This window comes from Quercus lobata, chromosome 11 (genome assembly GCF_001633185.2).
Source record: "Quercus lobata isolate SW786 chromosome 11, ValleyOak3.0 Primary Assembly, whole genome shotgun sequence".
In the NCBI taxonomy this organism is placed as follows: domain Eukaryota; kingdom Viridiplantae; phylum Streptophyta; class Magnoliopsida; order Fagales; family Fagaceae; genus Quercus; species Quercus lobata.
Window position 1 is genome coordinate 7,299,385 of NC_044914.1, and position 20,507 is coordinate 7,319,891.

A 20,507-nucleotide genomic window follows, 5' to 3' on the forward strand; every position below is an offset into this window, starting at 1 on the left:
TGTAAATTACCTTGAGTTAGTGGATTTTCCTTTAGAAGAGGTGTGGGGATGTAGCCCTAATGTGGGAACAGATAATTAATATTTATTTTAATTTAGTTTCATTCATTTTTGAAGTCATTGTTATTCAAATGTCCTCCTATTCCTCTCCCTCCGTACTTGCCACATTCATCAGTCAATTCACTCATGACTGAAGTTTATGGTTGCAGCTCAATTTGTTCTTTTGATCTAAGCTCTTATTCTATGATTTTTTTCTTATTGAAAGCTAGGGGATTTAATCAACTTTATTACTTATAAAAGCCATATTCTTTTATATTTATGAATTTGAGCTGTGTATATTGGGTGTCATATATCTAATTGTGATTTTATGATCTTGCAGTCTAATTTCTGTTTATGTCAGTTTGCTAATATATTTTGTTTTCGTTTGTTTATACCTTTCATGCTTTGTATTTACATGTTTATGCACATTGGTGGCTGTAAGTCACAATGGATCAATAGCTTTCATTTTAGAAACTCTGGTTTTATGATTCAAATTTTTTGTTTTTGTCTCAGTTGGATGATATCTTTTAACTATTCCTCCATTGTTTTTGTTTTTTGTTGTCAATAATGAGGTGGTTTTATTTTGTCTGCAGAGTTTCATTTGCTGATCCTGTTGCTGTGAGGCATTCATTGGAAATTCTCTCTGAATTAGCTCTTAGAGACCCTTATGCAGTGGCGATGGCCTTAGGTTTCATTGTTTGACTCTTAAACTCTTTCAAAATTTAATGGTGTTTGTTGTTATGAGAACATTTTTGTTTACATGATGTAATATTAGAATTAAAGTTGGTTGTTAGAATGTATTCTGACACTGTACCGGTTTAACCCTTGTGCAGGAAAGCTTGCACAGCCTGGAGGTATTCTTCCCAATCAATCTTTGTTGTCTTTTAGCTTCCTCCACTTCTTACCATTATTACGGATAGCATTTGTTGTTTGAAGTTTCATAATTGCAATATTTCATTTATATATATATTTATTTATTTATATTTATGTACGTATGTATCTATGAAGTTTCTGGGTTTTGATTCCATATAATCCAAATCAAGAGCAAACATGATTTTTCTATGCATATTTCTTCCATTTTTCATCAGATTTTTTGAGTTGCACAGTTGCGTATCAGAAACTCTTTCATGATTGTCTAGCCCTTGGTATCTTTTTTTTTGATAAGTAATAAGAATATATTAAAAAGAAGAAGGGTGTCACACTGTCACCTGAGTATACAGGATGTATACATCAAAGACAAAAAGAAATCAAGTGCATAAAGTACATCTAGCCCTTGGTATCTGCATTTTTGTCAGTTCTGTATAGCTGTGTCACATTCATGAAAATATGTTGTCAAGTAACAGTAACGGAACTGGATATCAAATGAAAATGAATTTCTTTGCCAAGACACATGTTAGAGACAATTCACCATTTTTTCTTGATTTTGATGCCAAAATTTTGACCAGTGCCCCATTTTATGGACCTTGTGGGGAGAAGGGAAATATCAGATAACTCTGTTGAGCTTTTGTTCAAATTAGGTCCAAATCCTTTTTTTCTTTTGGGATCTTTGTACAATTGTTAGGTGCATGTGGCAGCATTTCATTTCAAAACCTTATTGTTCTTTTAAGTTTCTGAGATTAATGCAAGTTGATGTTTTCTTTTCTTCTACTCTATTTATAAGAGGCAAAGAAAAGTCTTAAGTCTATTCTAAGATGTGTAACATGATGACTTTTGCATTGAACTTATTTCGAGTATTAATTGGATCATGTGAATGAGAAATCTCTGTTTTGCTTCTATTGGTTTAGTTGCTTCTTCTAGGAGAGTAAGGACTTTTTTTTTGTCCAAGCTTCTCATACAACCTTAGCATGTTTGGTTGTTATATGAAGCAGGTGCTTTGCAGGATGTTCTCCATTTGCATGATGTTCTTGCCAGAGTTTCACTAGCCAGGTTGTGCCATACAATAGCTAGAGCTCGAGCACTAGATGGTTAGTAATTGAAAATATTATATCCCAAGTGGTATTTCTCTCCTTCAGTGTTTGAGAAATTGGTTTCTTGAAACTTTTGTCAATAGAGAGGCCGGATATTAAATCTCAATTCAACTCGGTGCTATATCAACTCCTCCTGGATCCTAGCGAGAGAGTCTGTTTTGAGGCAATCTTATGTGTATTGGGAAAGAGCGACAACACAGAGAGGTTTGTTTTGTTAACTTTTGTATCTGCACTTCTTTCTTATTATGTTCTCATCTTTTACAGGGTTACAATTACATGGCAAGTAGTTTAGTGTCACTGCTTTGATAATTTGCTGGGATACAGTTTTCCTTACATTTGCATACTGTAGGACTGAAGAGCGAGCTGCTGGGTGGTATCGTTTAACGCGAGAGATTCTTAAGTTGCCAGAAGCACCATCTGTATCATCAAAGGAAGCTTCCAAAGAAAAATCTCAAAAGGCAAAGCGTCCACAACCCCTTATTAAACTTGTAATGAGAAGGTAGAAACATCTCTTTCTCTTTCTCTCTCTGGTATTAGAAAATTTATTCTGTGAGGTTCTTCAGGTGGTGGATTATTTGAAGTTCTCAAGTTCAGTTAAATGTTTTGTCAGTGCTTGTCTTATTTATGGGTTTTTAAATTTGAAATTTGTTTTTTTTTTTTTTTCTTCTTGTTGCTTGATTCAGGTTGGAGAGTTCTTTTCGTAGTTTCTCTAGGCCAATACTTCATATGGCTGCAAGAGTTGTGCAGGAGATGGGAAAAAGTCGGGCTGCAGCTTTTGCTGTAGGCTTACAGGATATTGATGAAGGAGCTCATGTTAATTCATTTGCTGAGACTGCAGACTCCCACGATTCAGATACTAATGAGAACTCACACTCTGAAGGTAATTTTTTTCTTTGCTTTCTGGTTTGTGTCTTGGATAGTGTCATTTATAGTACATGTTAGAATCTAACTGTGATGTTCTCATTTCAACTATGCTAAATTGTGTTGGTTTGGCAAAGGTTGTATATGGTGGTTTAGGTTGCTTAGTTTCTCTAAATAGTGGTTGGTGTTTATACTGTAGCTTAACTCTAGTTGACTTTGAGTGATTTTTTGATGCAAGAGCCTTCTGCAACCTGATGTAGGACAAATGGGGGATTTAGTCTACGTGTACTTATGGTGGGTTTAGGGTTAGGAGAATTTGTGAATCTATGGTTTAGAATTGTTAAAGAAAGGGCTATGGGGTTGTGTTAGGAATTAAAATTCAGTTTGAATTTGATCGCTATCTTTTAGAAGAGAGTATGTGGGGTTTTAAGGTTTTGATAGGTAAAAGAAAGGGCTTGATTTGGGGTGGTAAGGAAGAATGAAAAGAGAGGATTTTATGGTATTTAGGGGCTGAATGAACAGTACTTGTGAACAAAATCACAAGAAAGTAAAGAAGAAAGGAGAGAAGAGAAAGGGGGAAAAGAACACAGAAGGGTCAACATGCCTCAATGCTTAAAACATTCAATAATTTTATCAATCAACTCCCTCCTTTGAGTACATTGAGCACAAATATAAAAGAATTTATCTTGTACTAATAGCATTAGGACTCCTAGTTTAACTAGTAAATTAAAAACATAACAAAAGACTAACTTGGACTCAACAAAAAATGAAACCTAAGATACCTGGGATTGCAAAAATGGCCAAAATACCCTTATTTTGCCGGAATTGCAGAAATTAAAGATTTTCCCCCAAATACAAAATTGACAATAACCAATAAAATAAACCCCCCCCCACCCCCAAAAAAAAAAAAAATGTTTTAACCTCAAAGACTCATACCTAAACCTTTGAAATCACACTACTTTTACTTCAATTGGACTTCACACATGGGCCTCATAAAATAAAATCTTAAATAGACAGATTTACGAAGTTGTAACTAATTGATCTTCTATGATGGCATCAACCCTCCCCCTAAATATATATTATTTAAGAGGAATGTTTACCAAATGTGACCAAAAAATAATTAAAAGCCACATGCACCTGAAGCATATGTACTTGTTTCTAGGATGTACATAACCCATACAAGTGATGCAAATACTATGTCATGGAGGTGGGGGAAATACTGCAAGAGGAAGAGCAAGGCTGGTTTATAGGCAAATGTAGTTATGTGGCAAGATTAGTATCTTGGCTCTCTCCATGACATTATTTACATCATCTAATGTGTATATTCTGTATGCACTTATTAGTTAAGTTATATTTAGTTGATAGTCATGTTTAATTCAATATTTCTTTATGCTATAGATGGTTTTGTCAAAATAATATGCGGCAATGGATTGGAACACTTCAGATGTTACTTCTGGCATGTAATTGTTATTGATAGCTAAGCAAAACTTTCTTCCTTTGAAGAATTCTTCTGCTCTTTGCACTTGCACTGTGAAATATTTATATATATTATCTATGTTTATTTTATTTGTACACCTTTTTTTTAGGTGGGCTTGAATTAGCTCTATTTTGGATCATTTATCTGATTGCATTCCATTCTCTATCTCTCTCTGTCTCTAGGTACCCGAAAAGCGTCTTCTATATCTAATGGAACAGGTGGCAAGGATACAATTGCAGGTTTACTAGCTTCATTGATGGAAGTAGTGCGTACAACGGTAGCATGTGAATGCGTTTATGTTCGAGCAATGGTAATCAAGGCATTGATATGGATGCAAAGTCCACATGATTCATTTGATGAACTAGAATCAATTATTGCATCAGAGCTCTCAGATCCAGCTTGGCCAGCAACGCTATTGAATGATATTTTACTCACCTTGCATGCTCGTTTCAAGGTATGTAAATACAAAAAATCATATTTTCCGTCTTAAGTTATGGAATTTTCATTGCAAAGACATTCTTCTAGTGCATTTGGTTCGATAATTTTTAACTTGACCTTCTAGTTTCCTGCTTATTATTGTAATATGGTGCCAATATCTCTTTTACTAATTATATATTTTGTGATTAAACAATTGTTGTCAGAGGAACCACCCATGTATGTTTAATGTGACCATAAGATAGTCTAAAGAACGCCAAAAAAAGGGAAAAAGAAAAAGGAATTACAAGTGGAGTGAAAGGAAATCAATGAAATCTAAATGAGAATGTCACTAAATCCCTAAATATGAGACTGTTTGAACAATAATCTAGTAAAAAATGACTTTTAGTTGAACCACCAAAGCTCCACATCTTCAAAAGTTGATGATTCATCTCTCTCCATAGTGTCTACGGAAGGTATAGGGGAACTAGATTCCAAGTTGCATAACTAAGTTGCAAACACAGATTGCCAAAGAGATCTCTCTCATCTTCTAATTGTGGTCCTCTCAAACTAATCCAAAGTCTCCATATGTGGGAGGACCTTTTGGAAAAGCCACAAAACCTTCCGTGGTATTGCCTATTTATAAGACTTCAATACCTATTCCTTGGCGAACACGAATACCTTTCTTGGTAGACATGGAATACTTTTCTTGGTGGACAAGGAATACCTTTCCTTAGTGGATAAGGAATAGATTTTCCTTTCACACTAAGGAAACCCAAAACAAATTAAATTAGGAATTTGAGACATTATCTAACATACTGATTGTTTTTTATTTTTGATAAGTAAGAATGTTATATATACAGATGGCTACTCTATGCATGAATAACATAGAGCAAACCCAAAAATACAAAAAGAAGAAAACAGAGAAAAAACATAAAAGAAAACCAATCAACAGAATAATTACAAAAGAGAAAGAGAGCTAAGAAAAGAAGGGAGAGAATCACTAGTCGTGAGTCCCCATGCCCGAGACCAATCAAAAAGAGTCCCACTAAAAGAAGCAAGTATCTGATCACCGAAACTATCCAAATCTTCAAAAGTTCGTTGATTTTGCTCCTTCCAAATACACCATAGGATGCACAACGGAACTAAGTTCCAAATCTGAGACGAATGCTTCCTCAACCAATTCCACCAACTAAAAAGCAAATCTGGGATTGATTTAGGTATAACCCAAGACAAACCAAAATTTATAAAGACAAAGCTCCATAACCGATAAACCATCTCACAATGAAGAAATAAGTGGTCCACCGTCTCTCCACAATGTCGGCCCATAATGCATCAATCCACAAAATCCAATCTCCTCAATCTCAAGTTATCACCCATTAGGATCTTATTCCAAGCTACACACCAAACAAAAAAAAGAAACTTGCCTAGGGGCTTTAACTCTCCATGTACCTTTCCAAGGAAAGACAATTGAGGGAGAATCCCGCAATTTGTTATAATACGACTGGATGTCAAAATCCCCATTAGGCTTCAACTTCCATCTCATCCGGTCTCCAACATCCATTGGAGGAGTATTAGCTCCCAATATACGAAAAAATGCAGCCCTTCATCCATCTCCCAATCATTAAATTCTCGAATAAAACGAACATCCCAAAATCTTCTATCCTCTACCCCCTGTCTTAACAAAGAAGCTTCTACAGATGCCCCCTTATCAATGGCAATACCATACAGCCTTGGGAAAGCCAATTGGAAAGGTTGTTCCCCATTCCACCCATCCTGCCAAAATTTCACTCTATTCCCCAATCCAACATCAAACTAACAATTTTTGCTAAAATCCTCCCATCCCATGCAAATACCTCTCCACAATCCACACCCATGAACTCCCCTACCTAGCTTTGAGGTTCATCCCCCCCATTCTTCCCCATATTTTGAAGCTAACACCGTCCTCCATAACTGATACTCTTCCTTCCCAAACCGCCACAACCATTTCCCCAATAAGGCCTTATTGAAAGTAGTAAGTTTCCTTATCCCCAAGCCACTGTTGGCTACAGGCGCACAAACTTTATCCCATCCTACCAGATGAGTCTTGCTATCACCCCATGGAAAGTCCCTTTGAGGTCCCTTTGCTAACATACTGATTGTTCAACTATCATTTTACGGGGTAGAGTTGATTAGGAGAAATAAATGTCAATCTGTTGGCCTTTTGATGCTTTGGGATCCTATATTTTGAGGAATACTACTTTGTAGATACTAGATGTTCATGGGGCCTTGTCTGCAGACTTCTTTGTTTTTGTTATTTTTCACTTCTTGTACACTATATATGGAAACCTTTGAGAATTAATGTATATTGAGGGTAAAAATATTAGTTTTCTAGTTCTATAATCACAATGCAAAATATAAAGAATGGAATAAAAATCTTCTCCAATGCAAATCTAGTTTTAATTATTTTAAAAGCCTCTCTTTCTGTTGTTATGCTTATTGGTACTGACCTGGTTAGACAAAACAGCAAAATCTAGTACTAATTCTATTTGTGGTCAATTAAAAAGGGACTTTCTGATTAGGTATTTAAATATTTGTGTTCACTTATTAAAGGTTTTTAAAATATTTGATGTTGATTTTGATTTTTTGTTATTCAAATGTCTTAAAACTGATGCTTTGCTCAAGGAGCTACTCCCACTTTGGATATCGTCTAAACTTGAATTTTCTCTAACATGTTTGAAAATATATTAGACGTGTCCCACTTTGAATTTTGATTAAGTTTTTGATATTGTACACTTAGCTGAGGGTAGAATTTGTGACAAAGTCAATGATATAGTCTAGAGAAGTACCAGTGGTGGTAAGAGGCTGATTATGAATCATATTTTTTGAGCAATATCTTCTGTTGTACAATCATTGGCTATCCAAGAATGTGTACTTCCTTTTATGTTGTGTACATAGTTGCTATATCCCAACTATAATAAGAATGGTTTATTTTCCTCAATTTCATTGTTGGCTCATTAGGCAACTCCAGATATGGCTGTCACTCTTCTTGAAATTGCAAGGATTTTTGCTACTAAAGTTCCTGGGAAGATCGATGCTGATGTGTTGCAACTACTATGGAAAGTAGGTATTCGTGCGAGCTTGACCTACAATAGTTTGTTCCATTTTGTTTTATAATTTTTTTTCCTTACGTTTTTCTAGTTCTTTTTATTTCTTTAATGATATATATTCCTGCTATTTATCAACACAAAAAAGATATATATTCTTGCTTTTCTTTTGTTTTATTGTATTTTTAGGTAGTGACATGGGGAAACATTGATGACCAACACACACACACGCACACATTTGTATGAGGGCTATGCATTTTTTGTGTGTGTCTTGAATGAATTATGTAAATGATGACAAATACGTACTATGCAATTTAGGGTTATTCCAGGGTTTGAACACCCTTTTCTTAAAACAGCCAAATGCTATTTGAAAATTTCCTACTGCAAAATTCTGCGTGTTGGTATTATTGATTCTTCCAATTTTATCTCTTCCATGTGTATGCAATTGCTGCTAATAAACTGATTGATGGTCAGCCTGCGTGAAGCAGTTGTTGACATGGGAAGGGATGGTTTACATTGGTTTAAAGGAAAGAATGCATGGATCTGATACAACTCACTCAGAATGCCTTTTAAATGATTACTTTGTGCTGACTGACACTACTCCCAGTTAAAGTTATCATTCCATGAACAAGTCTTTCCTGCCAAACAGGAAGAAAAGAGCCACTGCAATGAGCTTTTGAAGTCATCCCTTTCTGCAAATGTCTAGAATGCCAACTTGTTGCAATTTCAAATTCTTAATGTGAATTTCACTGTTCCGATAAACATATAGTTAGTAACACACACACACACACACACACACACACACATATATATATATATATATATATAGAGAGAGAGAGAGAGAGAGAGAGAGAGAGAGAGAGAGAGAGAGAGAGAGAGAGAGAGAGTTACTCCTTACTCCTGGTGTAACTTGAAAAGAGTTACATCTTTTTTAGACCATTGATTTCTATAAAATCTAATGGTTAACAAAACACTTGTGACATGTCATCAACATTTAAGAATTAATGATTTAGTATCATTTAAGAGCATTAACTCTTTCTCCACCCTCCTTCCTCTCTAGGTACATCCTCTCTCTCTCTTTCTCTCTCTCTCTCTCTCTCAACGATAAATGGCTGTTCTTCAACAACACTGCTACCTGGAGCTCTTTGAGACTCCACTGGACACAGGACTCACTATCCTTAATTATTTCCAATGAGAACTAAATGCTCCTCCCCTAGCACAATGAAGAAGAGAGAAAAAAATCCCTGAAGGTTCCATTCCAGGCTGTCTTGCCTACCTTAACAAGATAGAGGTTCTGGTGACTATACTTGGATGTTGTAATTGTAGTTGCAAGGATTAAATTACAGTGTATTTTCCATATCAATCAAAATATTATGCATCACCGCAAAAACTATAGCCGGTTTCAAAGCTTTAATTTGGAATCATTACTGGCAGTCCTAGCCTGGTGTAACATCTTTTTCTTTTTTGAACCAAAAATAGATCTAACCCATTACCAAATAAATGATAAAATCAAACATCAATCAAACTGGAAAGTCTTTACAAAAAAAAAAACTTAAACGGTGGAAATTTTAATTCAAGGGTAACTAAGATAAGAATTAGTATAGGCAATATAAACTTGTTGTTGGACTCCATTCCTACAGCTTGTCAACGCCTTTAACAAGCCAAAACAGCTGGAGAAAAAAATACAGTGACAACAGAAAAAGATGAGAAGGAAACATGTTCTCTCCTCGTGGAAAACATCGAAGCCATGGATGAGAAAAATCTGATGCATATATGCAGCAAGCAAAAATCCTTTTCAAGCACTGGAACTTCAAGTATTGGCATCCTCTGGATTTATAGTGATTTATGTATATGCTAAAAATTCAATTTTGTACTCACTGCACTAGGTGTTATGGATCTATTTGAAGAAGATGAACAAGATGACGGGGTCCAGTGAAGGTGAGTTCAGAGAGGTCTAGGTGAGAGAGAGAGAGAGAGAGAGAGAGAGAGAGAGAGAGAGATTTGCGACGACATTTAATGCTATTAAGTCACTGATTTTAAATTGATGACATGGTATTAGTGATTTTTTAACCATTAGATTTCATAGAAATCATTGGGTTAAAAAATGTGTAACTCGTTTTAAGTTACACTAGGTGTTACTTCAACTCAACTCATGTATATTTGTTACTATTTATAATAGTTGAGGGAGGGTCACTCTCCCATGGCCCACTGGTTTTGCATTTGTATTGATATAGTGTTTCTGTTCAACATAAAGTCAACTTCTTCTGCTTTTTAATTTTTTTTTTTTATATTATTATTTTTAACTATTATATGATGTACAATAAGCTTTAAGTGGAGTATGCTCATCAATTGGTTGGGTAGGATACACATGTAATACAATGAGTCCTTTAGATGCCTTGGTCTATTATAGCTAGTTTTTTTTTGTTGTCATTTCTCTTGTTCTTTGCTATTATCATTCTTTGTTTTTTACTTTTTGCTTGTCCTTTGTTGGCTATTATCTCCTCTGTCTTAACACACCGTCTACTTTCTTTGTTTAGTTGCCTCATGTTTTGCTTTATTTGGTTACTTTGAAAGTATCCAGAAACGATGTTTATATGCTTTATAATTCTGTTTCCAGACATGCCTTGTTGGAGCTGGCCCTGATGGAAAACACACAGCTTTAGAGGCAGTCACTATAGTTCTTGATCTGCCACCACCTCAACCAGGGTCAATGTTGGGGCTTACTTCAGTTGACAGTGTTTCTGCATCTGATCCAAAGGCGGCTCTGGCCTTACAGAGGCTAGTACAAGCAGCTGTAAGCATTTGACTAATACTATATATATTGATATATATATATATATATATATATATTGGGTTCTGAAGTTAAAATTTATTCTGCAAGTCCTATAGGCTAAATTTCATTCCTTATTGATCGCTGAATTAATATGTGTGGAGCAAATATATTTGCAGGTATGGTTTCTTGGAGAAAATGCAAATTATGCTGCTTCTGAATATGCTTGGGAATCTGCAACCCCACCTGGTACAGCATTGATGATGTTAGATGCAGATAAAATGGTCGCTGCTGCCAGTTCACGTAACCCTACTCTAGCTGGTGCATTGACTCGACTTCAGAGGTGTGCTTTCAGTGGCAGCTGGGAGGTATAAATTCCCACCTGAGTGGTCATCCAATGGTTACTTGTTTACTGCATATATCTTTGAGATGCATTTTAGTATTCTAAACATGGTTAGCTCCCCACCTACCCCTGTCAGTACGGTGCTCACCTGATCATACATTAATCGTTTTAATGATTTGTGGAATGCTTATATGTTGATAATTAGAATTATAATGTCTGTTAGAGCATTGACAAGCCTTGCCCTAATTTATTGTGCTTTATAGATGGGTGTGTACAAGTGTGCTATGAGTCTCTTTTTGACTAACAAACATGAATTTTATTTGTCAAACTAATCTAACTTAAAATTTATTTTAAGAGGTTAACTGCCTTAATTGCATCATTTTCTATTTTCTAGATGAGTACTCTATGTATTGTCATTATACTTTTGAATATTACTTTTTTCTTTTTTCTTATATGGGTTGTACTAAATGGACACTTGCAGATTCGAATCATTGCTGCTCAAGCTCTTACAACCATGGCAATCAGGTCTGGTGAGCCTTTTAGGCTACAGATCTATGAATTCTTACACACTTTAGCCCAGGGTGGTTTGCAGTCTCAATTTTCAGAGATGCATCTCAGTAATGGGGAAGATCAAGGGGCCAGTGGCACAGGCATTGGAGTTTTAATAAGTCCTATGATAAAGGTTCTTGATGAAATGTACAGAGCACAAGATGATTTGATCAAGTAAGAGTTTGGTATTTGTTTTTTTAATTAATTGTTTTCTTTTTTGTTGCTTAGTTAAAATGTATCATTGGTTTTATAAAAACTCATAATTGTTCCAATGTGGATAAACAGGGAAATACGGAATCATGACAATGCTAAAAAAGAATGGACAGATGAAGAACTCAAGAAACTTTATGAAACCCATGAGAGGTTGCTAGATCTAGTTTCCTTGTTTTGTTATGTTCCAAGAGCAAAGTATCTACCTTTGGGGCCAATAAGGTACACATTTATCCATATGTGCTTGACTTGATTGATGATAATCCCCTGTCGTAATTGAAAAGTTTGAGATCAATAACGACCTTAGTGTTTCTTTTAGTGTGTGAAGTGTTTTATTTATCTATGCTTTGAGGTTTTATCTTGTGATTGAAATTCTGATGAGAACTTTATGAATTTGCTTTATTTCTGTTCTGTTGTGGCTGATCTTTCTTAAATTTCATGTTTAATATAGTTTCTAATGTTTTCTTTTCACATTTCTGATCTTTGATTCTACCCACTCGTCTTCTTTCAACCTAAAGTGCAAAACTTCTTGACATTTATTGCACACGGCACAATATAAGTGCATCGACTGGTTTGAGTGATCCTGCCGTTGCTACTGGAATTTCTGACCTTGTCTATGAGTCTAAACCTGCCCCTGCTGAGCCTGATGCACTTGATGATGACCTAGTAAATGCTTGGGCTGCAAACCTTGGCGATGATGACTTGTTGGGAAACAATGCACCAGCAATGAACAGAGTAAGAATTTACTTTTCTGTTAAATTTGAATTGGGCAGTTTGAGTTACTTCCGTATCCTTTTTGACTTATACAGATTCTCCTGTATACTCCCATGTACATAGCTTGTTGCCCTTTTCCGCATTTTACTGAATTTTCATTATTTGTTGAATTAAAAAAAAAAAGGTTTTTCATCTTTTTAATTATGGGTTAGAAAGTACATGTGGTCACTCTTGTATTTTTCTTAAAAGTGTTAATAACTAAGCATGGGGCTGGAGCATTATATTCCTAGCTTCCTCTCTCCAGAAAACATTCTGAATGTTTCTGAGTGTTGGAAGTGGAACTTCACGTGCGTTCATACACAGGGATAATCTGTGATGGGGCTGTGCCACATAAAGATTGATACCACCAATTTATACATAAAATTATGGGTCTTTGTTCACCAGATCAAGGGCCTTTTACGCAAAGAGAGTGAAAAGTTTAGTGAGTGTTTATTTATTACTATTTGCCATTCAAATATAAGTGAATATATAAATAAATTTTTCTCCACCTCGATGGTTTGTATATTTGATTTCCTTGGATCTATAAAGGATTTTGCCATTTTACTGAGAAGTCATTTAGAGTTTTGTTGGATGTAATTGTCTTTGATCTTGGTATGGGCGAACTGTGTCTTGCATAAATTGAGAATGGCCTTTTACTTCTCTTTCCTGAATGATTTTTGTGCCTAAAAAAAATTTGCAGTACTATTTGTTGATTAGAAGGTACGAGCGGTGTATGAACTTGTTTCTGGAATTTGGATTCTAGTAGCCTTTAAATTTTGATATTGAGTTATTCAGAATCTTCTGCTAAATGTTGAATTGTACACCTTTTTTTTTTTGGTTTGATTTTGAGCCACTATTGAATATTTTGAGCAAAAGGATCATTTCAAATTTACTTCATGTTAGGTTAATGAATTTCTTGCCGGTGTTGGAACGGATGCTCCTGATGTTGACGAGGAGAACATCATTGCTAGACCTTCAGTTAGCTATGATGATATGTGGGCAAAGACACTTTTAGAAACTACAGAACTAGAGGTATGATTTTGTCAAATCCTAAACTTGGGCTTAGCATACAAAATGCTGGAGCTTGGAAGTATACATATCTCCAACGATTTCCTGGATAGAACTCTTATTGACTTACTTTGTTTCTTGGCTCACAGGAAGATGATGCAAGGTCATCTGGGACATCTTCACCGGAGTCAACAGGATCAGTTGAATCTTCTATATCATCCCACTTTGGTGGAATGAACTACCCTTCATTATTCAGTTCAAAGCCCACCACATATGGGGCTTCACAAACTTCGGTACGACAATGCAATGCATCTCTGTTTTTACTTTTTTCTTTCTTTGTTCATTTTCTTTATCAGTCAAGCTCCTAGGACAATTTTGTTAAAACTTAAAAAGTGTCAGGCACACTTCGGCAAGCGTGCACTTGATAGAAGTAAAATGCATAAATTTTAAATATAATTTACAATAACTTCTAATAGAAATATTTGTAACATATAACAACTTGTACCAGTTCCCTTCGTGAAATTATAGAGTTGTTGTCTCTCTGTACATAATTTAGTTTTTTTGTATTGTTTAGACTCCTCTGTGTCTATTGTACATAGTCTCTTTGCAATAAAATTCACCTTACTTACCAAAGAAATAATAATAAGAAAAAAATAACTCACTTCACTTATCAGGCAAGCAAAGTGGTTGGCCTTGGGGTTTTTACATTTTGTGCTTTAGGCACACTTTTGAACAACACAGCACCAATACCAAGCTGTTTTCATTTTTGGAGACTGATAAAGTGCATGGTAGTTCCTTATAAAAAAAAGTGCATAGTAGTCCCTTGATTGTACATTAGTACAGACTGTACAGTTGAGAAAATTAAAAGCAATGTTAACATGAGGAAGCTAAAGTAAGTTTTGATACCATGTTGAATTGAGGAATGGAATGGAATTATCCATTCCACTATAGACAATGGGCTGTGTCCAAAATTTTTACTTTTGGGTGGAATGTTTGATCCCCTGCCCTCATTAATTAAGGAAATTATGTTATTGTCCATTTTCTTTTAAAGCCCATAAAATATAAGGGTCATGTGATGAAAATTATGTATTTCTTTCCTTTTAATTCTTTAATAAATTACACCCTTTAAAACCCGTGAAATGGAAAGGGCATAAGAGTGAATTATGTATTTCTTTCCTCTTGATTCTTTAATTTATAGCACCCAAACACACTAGAAGAAAATACTTTATCCCTTTCTATTCTATTCCATTCCTTTCATTTCCTTAATACAACAATAGCAACTGCAAAGCCATTTTCCAAAAACTTTTGAGGTCAGGTATGCATCGTCAAGAGACTAATTGAGGTGGATCAAATGTATTCTTCTTTTGTCATTCATTCTATCTAAAGTCATACTCTGTCTTTCACTCCTTTAAAAAAAGAAAAAAGAAGTAATGCTCTGTCACATTATGAATTAACATATCTTTTTTACTATTTTTACTGGTGTTATTTTAGTTCTATCTCTACCTTTTTTTGATCCCTTAATGTATTTCACTCATCCTAATTGGTGTATTAATTTCTTCTTTTGCATATGACCAAACTTTCTTAAATGACTCTCTCATCTTCTCCTAAAAGGGAGCTACCCTAATCTTTATACGAATTTCTTCATTTTGTATTTCATCTTCTCTTGTTTTTCCACTTATTACCTTGAGATTCTCATTTTAGCTACACTTTCTTTTGCATATGACCAAACTGTCTCAAATGACATTATCTCATCTTTTCCTCAATAGGAGCTGCCTCTATTTTTAAACAAATTTCTTCATTTTGTATTGTATTTTTCCTTATTTTTCACTTATTCATCCTAACTTTTTCATTTCAACTACGCTCATTTTATGAACATGTTGCTTCTTAAAACTGTATAACATTCAATATCATATAGCATGGTGGATCTTATAGTAGCTTATAAAGCATCCCATATAATTTATTAGATATTCTGTGATCACACAATACTTCTGGTGCACTTCTCCTAGTCATCAGCCTTACTCTTATCCTTTGATTCATATCAATTTCGATTTCTCCATTCTTATGAATTATTAATCAAAGTTAAAGAAATACTCATTCTTTGGTATTTCTTGATGATCAAAATTTACAAATCCTTTATTTCTGTTTCTACTTTTACCTAACTTGAACTCCATGTACTATTATTTAGACCTACTTAACTTAAAACCTTTAGATTCTAAAGGATCCCCCCATATTTCCAACTTTGGGATTAACTCAATGTCTAGTCTCACCTATTAAAACTATATTGTTTTAAAAAAAAGTAAAGGGACTTCATCTTGAACTGGTCTAGTAAGTTCATTAATAACCTGTGCAAAGAGATATATACTCAAAGCTAATCCCTGATGTAAACCTTTTGTGACTGAAAACTCGCTTGTGATGCCAAAACTTGTTCTCACACTATTTACAACTTCGTTATACATATCCTTAATCACTTTAGTGTACTTTAGAGGAACACCTTTTTTTTCTGTTGTTCCTTGATTTCTACTAGTGACATGTCTTTCCTATGGAAAAGCATTGGAGGTTGAAGGTGCCACCCAGAGTTGCATGTGGACTGTGGCTTTGGGGAAAATCTTGATTATAGACAATCTGCATAAGAGACGTTTGCTTGTGATAGATTGGTGTTATATGTGCAAATGTAGTAGGGAGTTTTTGGACCCCTTACTCTACTCTCTAAGCATTTTATTGATGCTAAAGATCTTATTGAAAAGGTTGACAAACATCCTACACCCAATTTACCCAGACATTTCCAAACTTCAATGCACTTGAAACACTTAAAGTCTCTTGACTTCATATCTCTTGTCTTAACAAGTTTATAAATATTCTTTTCTCCATTCGTAGTCCCCAACTTGCTAAACACCTAATCATAATCCTTAAACCAGCCTCTCTAACAACCTGCTTTGCCTACTTCATTGCCACTTCATAATTTTGAGAAGCGGTATTGTCGGTACACTGGATATGTTTTTATAGTTCTCTCTCTTTAATCAAATGGCTGTTTGAACCTCTTCATTCCACCACGAAGTCTCTTTTTTCTACCCCACATACTTTAAATTCTCCAAGTACTTCTTTCCTTTCCTTTAACTTCCAGAAAATTGAGCCTAAATTGAAATATTAGGGAAGAGAAAAAAGCGCATCTTATCAGATATTGATCAAGACAGACCTGGCATTGCTGATTTTTATATCTCCATGAACATAGTGTTGCAATCTGGGCGAAAAAGTAGCAGTCAGGCCCAGCTTTTGTAATTCTAATGGAAATCCACTTTTTATCCTCTTCAGTCATAGCTCTACTTGAATGTTAACAAACAGATGCAAGGCATTGCTTAGTAGCCTCTTTTGGTGTTTTGAACTTTGTCACTGCAAATACAACGTCCTTTTGATTTGAAGGATTAATTGTGACTCACTTCAGTTACCCTATAATAGGAGAGGCCAATGGCGAGCAGGTTTAGCAATCCATCAACAGGTGTTACCTCTATGTATGAGGGTGTAAATTCTCCGGTTAGTTTCACTGCCTTTTCTCTGTCAATTTTTGTACTTATCAAGAGAAACATATAACTAGTTTACTATTGTATGATCAGACTTAAATTGTTAATTCACCATTTATTTTTCTTTTCCTTTCCATCAGATTAGAGAAGAGCCTCCTCCTCCATACTCATTTGAGTCATATGAGAACCCCTTAGCTGGGCGTGGATCCCAGAGTTTTGGGTCCCAAGAAGAGGAACGAGCTTCATCTGGAAATCCAAAGTTTGGAACGGCACTCTATGACTTCACTGCAGGTGGAGATGATGAGGTTAGTTGAGTCCTGTTGATTTAATCTGGTTTCTGGACTACAAATTGTTAGGCAAATGATTCAAGCAGGTCTGGCCACCAGTGTTTTAGCATGCACACTACCCCTTTGATGCTTTCGATTCTGTGGAAAATTGAAAGCTGAGGTTTATTTATTTATTTATTATTTTAAATCAACAAACCATTCACAATCAATTCAGTTGAGCTTCTTGCCAATTACATTGCTCATTCATTTATGTCTCTTGTGAAAGTTTAACCTGTTGACTGCTTCGGGTACAAAACATGCATATGATTAAATGTCTTTTTTCTTGCAGTTAAATTTAACAGCAGGAGAAGAGGTAGAAATCGAGGACGAAGTGGATGGTTGGTTCTATGTAAGTAAATGGAATTAAGGGATAACAATTTGAAAAAAGAAACCTAAGTTTTTTTACTTGTTAGTGCTGAGTCTAGATAGCAAGAGGCTACATGTAATTGAATATCTTCAAACATGTTGCTAATGTTACCGACTGCTTGGTGGAGATAGGATATCAGTTTTACTAGTAAAGTCTCTGCTTAATATTCCATCACTCTTGTTACAGGTGAAGAAGAAACGCCCTGGGAGGGATGGCAAGATGGCTGGGTTGGTGCCAGTCTTATATGTTAATCAATCTTGAGTATGTAGCAACTAGGTTTCATCCATCATTTCTCATTTTTCATTATTTAGGAGGCAATATGATCTCATGTGTGTTTATTGAGCATTTCTTCAGCAATTTAGTCCTCATTCTTTATCGGGTCATACATCCTGCTAGAGTTTCATTTGGGTGGTGGTCTTGTCTGTGCTTCTTGAAAGTTTCACACTGACCTTTTGCCATGTACCGGAGACTCCAAAGCATCCAGATTTTCAGTTGTGGAAGTTCCTTGGAGAATGAGTTGTGTTGATCCTTTGTTTATAGTTCTTATTTGTATCATGTACATGTTCAAATTATATCCAAATTTGTAGCATATACAGCTTGTGAGGTGTAGCTATAAATGTGTACCCATTCATTTTATTAGTAAATTGATTTTAGCATCTTTTTCATCTATTTGATTGCTTACTTGTCTCTGGCTCTCTTATTTGAAATAGGGAGTTGTTGACAGTTAAATTGTTCATTAAATCCAAGGAAAAAGTGCTCCTAATTTATTTATTTTTATTCTTTCGGTATCGGACTGCAATTTATTTCCTCCAGAAGTTCATGTTCTAGGCTTTTAAATGGGTACTTGAGTGCGGGAAAAAGTTTTCCTCCAAATCGGTTTGGGGTTATCTTGCTCCTACTTATTATGTTACTATTTGATAGATCATTTGTGAAGCTTTAGTGACATAACTTTTTTAATGAGTCAGGTGACTTGTCTATATATATATATATATATATATATATATATAGACGATTTTGCTAATGTGTGCCCTAAGGGCACACAATAATTAATCATTTTTGGAAATGTTTTCTTGGAAATTGAAAAAGTATTGACAGTTTTTTTAATTTTTGAGAAAATGTTTTAAAAAATGGATGGCTTAATGTGTGCAGGGTACACATTAACCGCACACACACATACACATATATATATATATATATATACATACATATATATATTAATAGATAAAGTTGAGAGAAAATTCAATTAGATATCAAATTGGAATTCAATTAGAGTATAATTTTGTGCCATGTGTCCCATTTAATCTAAATTTTTAAATTTTTGTGGCAAATGAGTTAAGTTAGTGTATAAATTGGATTTCCTATTAAGATAGATATGTTTGAGTTTTCATTTTTTTAAGTAATGCAATAAGATCTTGTCATGTACACCTTACTAACATCCTATAAAAAAAAATGAAATCTTTTTCATGGTTTGGATCTTTTTCAATCATCTTAACCATAGTTTTCAGAACCGGACCGGACCGGGAGGTCGGACCGTGAAAATCGGGAACCGGGATGAAAATCGGTTTTTTAAGCCTAAATAATCGGATTTTTTGTTAATTCCGTGAACCGCTAAAACTGGGGTTGGACTGCACGAATCGGTGAGAATCGTGCGGTCCAACCCCTAGCAATTTTTTTTTTTTTACAATTTTATTTTACTTGATTAAATTATCTATCTCTTACAAAGAATAAAAAAAATTATAATTAAAATCTTTCAAAAATATTCAAATTTACTTCAAAAATTAATAAAATTTTTTAATGTTTTCATGGTTATTATTTTATTTTATTAACTTTCTTATTTAATTATTAAATATATGCTTGAAAATCATTAAATTTCTCTCACATATATAGATATATTGTCAATTTTGCTAGTTTTATAAATTTAATATCTATATTTAGGCTTTAATTAATTATTAAATTAATTATGACGTCATCACGGTTCGACTCCGGTTCGATCTTAAAAACTTTGAACCTCTCATTTTTACGGTTTAATGAACGGTCCGGGTTTGAAAACCTTGATCTTAACATCTTTTTTGTGGTTTGGATTTTTTTTCAATCACCTTTAACGAAGGTGGACTTCAATTCAACCAAGCCAGCCCTTTTTATGAAGTGGCAATGGAAATTTTCTAAAGGAAAAGAAAAGGCTATGGTGCTCATATTTGGCTGTTAAGTACCTCTCTCATGGCAAAAATAAATTGACCAACCCACGTCTAAAGTATCCTGCATCTTGAAAGGTATTATTTGGTACAAAAAGACTTTTAGGCAAAACTTGAGTTAGACTTTAGTTGGGTAATGTAAGTTGATTCACTTATGGGATGATGTTTTTGTTATTTTATCTCTAAACTAATGTGTATATTTTTTAAACGGTTTTTATTTAGATATTTTGTATTTAGATATTTTGTATGCGAAGATCTTGAACATAATAAATTATAATTGAGTTGAATGGTTTCATGCACATATCCCCAATAAGAAATAGTGAAATACTATTGGACCAATTTATTTATTTATTTATTTTGTGTTGTATTTAGCAAAATTTCACGGACAGTGATTGTAAATTGATATTGTATATGTAGTATCTAATAGTGATTTTTAAAATTATATATGTAATAGTAGTGTAATAAGAAATTTGGCGTAACTAATATCATGAAAATTGCAAGGAAAAATCATTTTAGTACCTCTAAATGTCCTGATCGAACTAATATCCTATATATTTAATAACCCAAGCTAACATCAATAGCACCACCATAATTTTATTATTCCCGTGCATTAGTACGGGTTACATACTAGTT

The 20,507-nt window shown here is 34.5% G+C and overlaps 1 protein-coding gene across 2 annotated transcripts in view; it reads left to right on the top strand.

Annotated features, from left to right (window-relative positions):
* The window catches only part of LOC115968528, a 29,245-nt gene extending 10,894 nt beyond the window's left edge, over nt 1–18,351 (top strand). The window contains exons 9-27 of one of the 2 annotated variants that reach the window (XR_004086755.1): nt 630–724; nt 870–890; nt 1,905–2,000; nt 2,087–2,207; nt 2,353–2,502; nt 2,687–2,883; nt 4,524–4,795; nt 7,756–7,857; nt 10,459–10,635; nt 10,791–10,979; nt 11,436–11,677; nt 11,789–11,935; nt 12,232–12,448; nt 13,370–13,498; nt 13,624–13,767; nt 16,914–17,002; nt 17,130–17,294; nt 17,605–17,664; nt 17,869–18,351. Coding sequence is in view for 1 of the 2 variants with exons in the window: in XM_031087940.1 (XP_030943800.1) it covers nt 630–724; nt 870–890; nt 1,905–2,000; nt 2,087–2,207; nt 2,353–2,502; nt 2,687–2,883; nt 4,524–4,795; nt 7,756–7,857; nt 10,459–10,635; nt 10,791–10,979; nt 11,436–11,677; nt 11,789–11,935; nt 12,232–12,448; nt 13,370–13,498; nt 13,624–13,767; nt 16,928–17,002; nt 17,130–17,294; nt 17,605–17,664; nt 17,869–17,943 (2,674 nt within the window). In the remaining variant the exon portion in view is untranslated. The remainder of the gene's footprint in view (nt 1–629; nt 725–869; nt 891–1,904; nt 2,001–2,086; nt 2,208–2,352; nt 2,503–2,686; nt 2,884–4,523; nt 4,796–7,755; nt 7,858–10,458; nt 10,636–10,790; nt 10,980–11,435; nt 11,678–11,788; nt 11,936–12,231; nt 12,449–13,369; nt 13,499–13,623; nt 13,768–16,913; nt 17,003–17,129; nt 17,295–17,604; nt 17,665–17,868) is intronic. The other variant, XM_031087940.1, reaches the window with a different exon arrangement.
* The last annotated feature ends 2,156 nt before the right edge of the window (nt 18,352–20,507 follow it).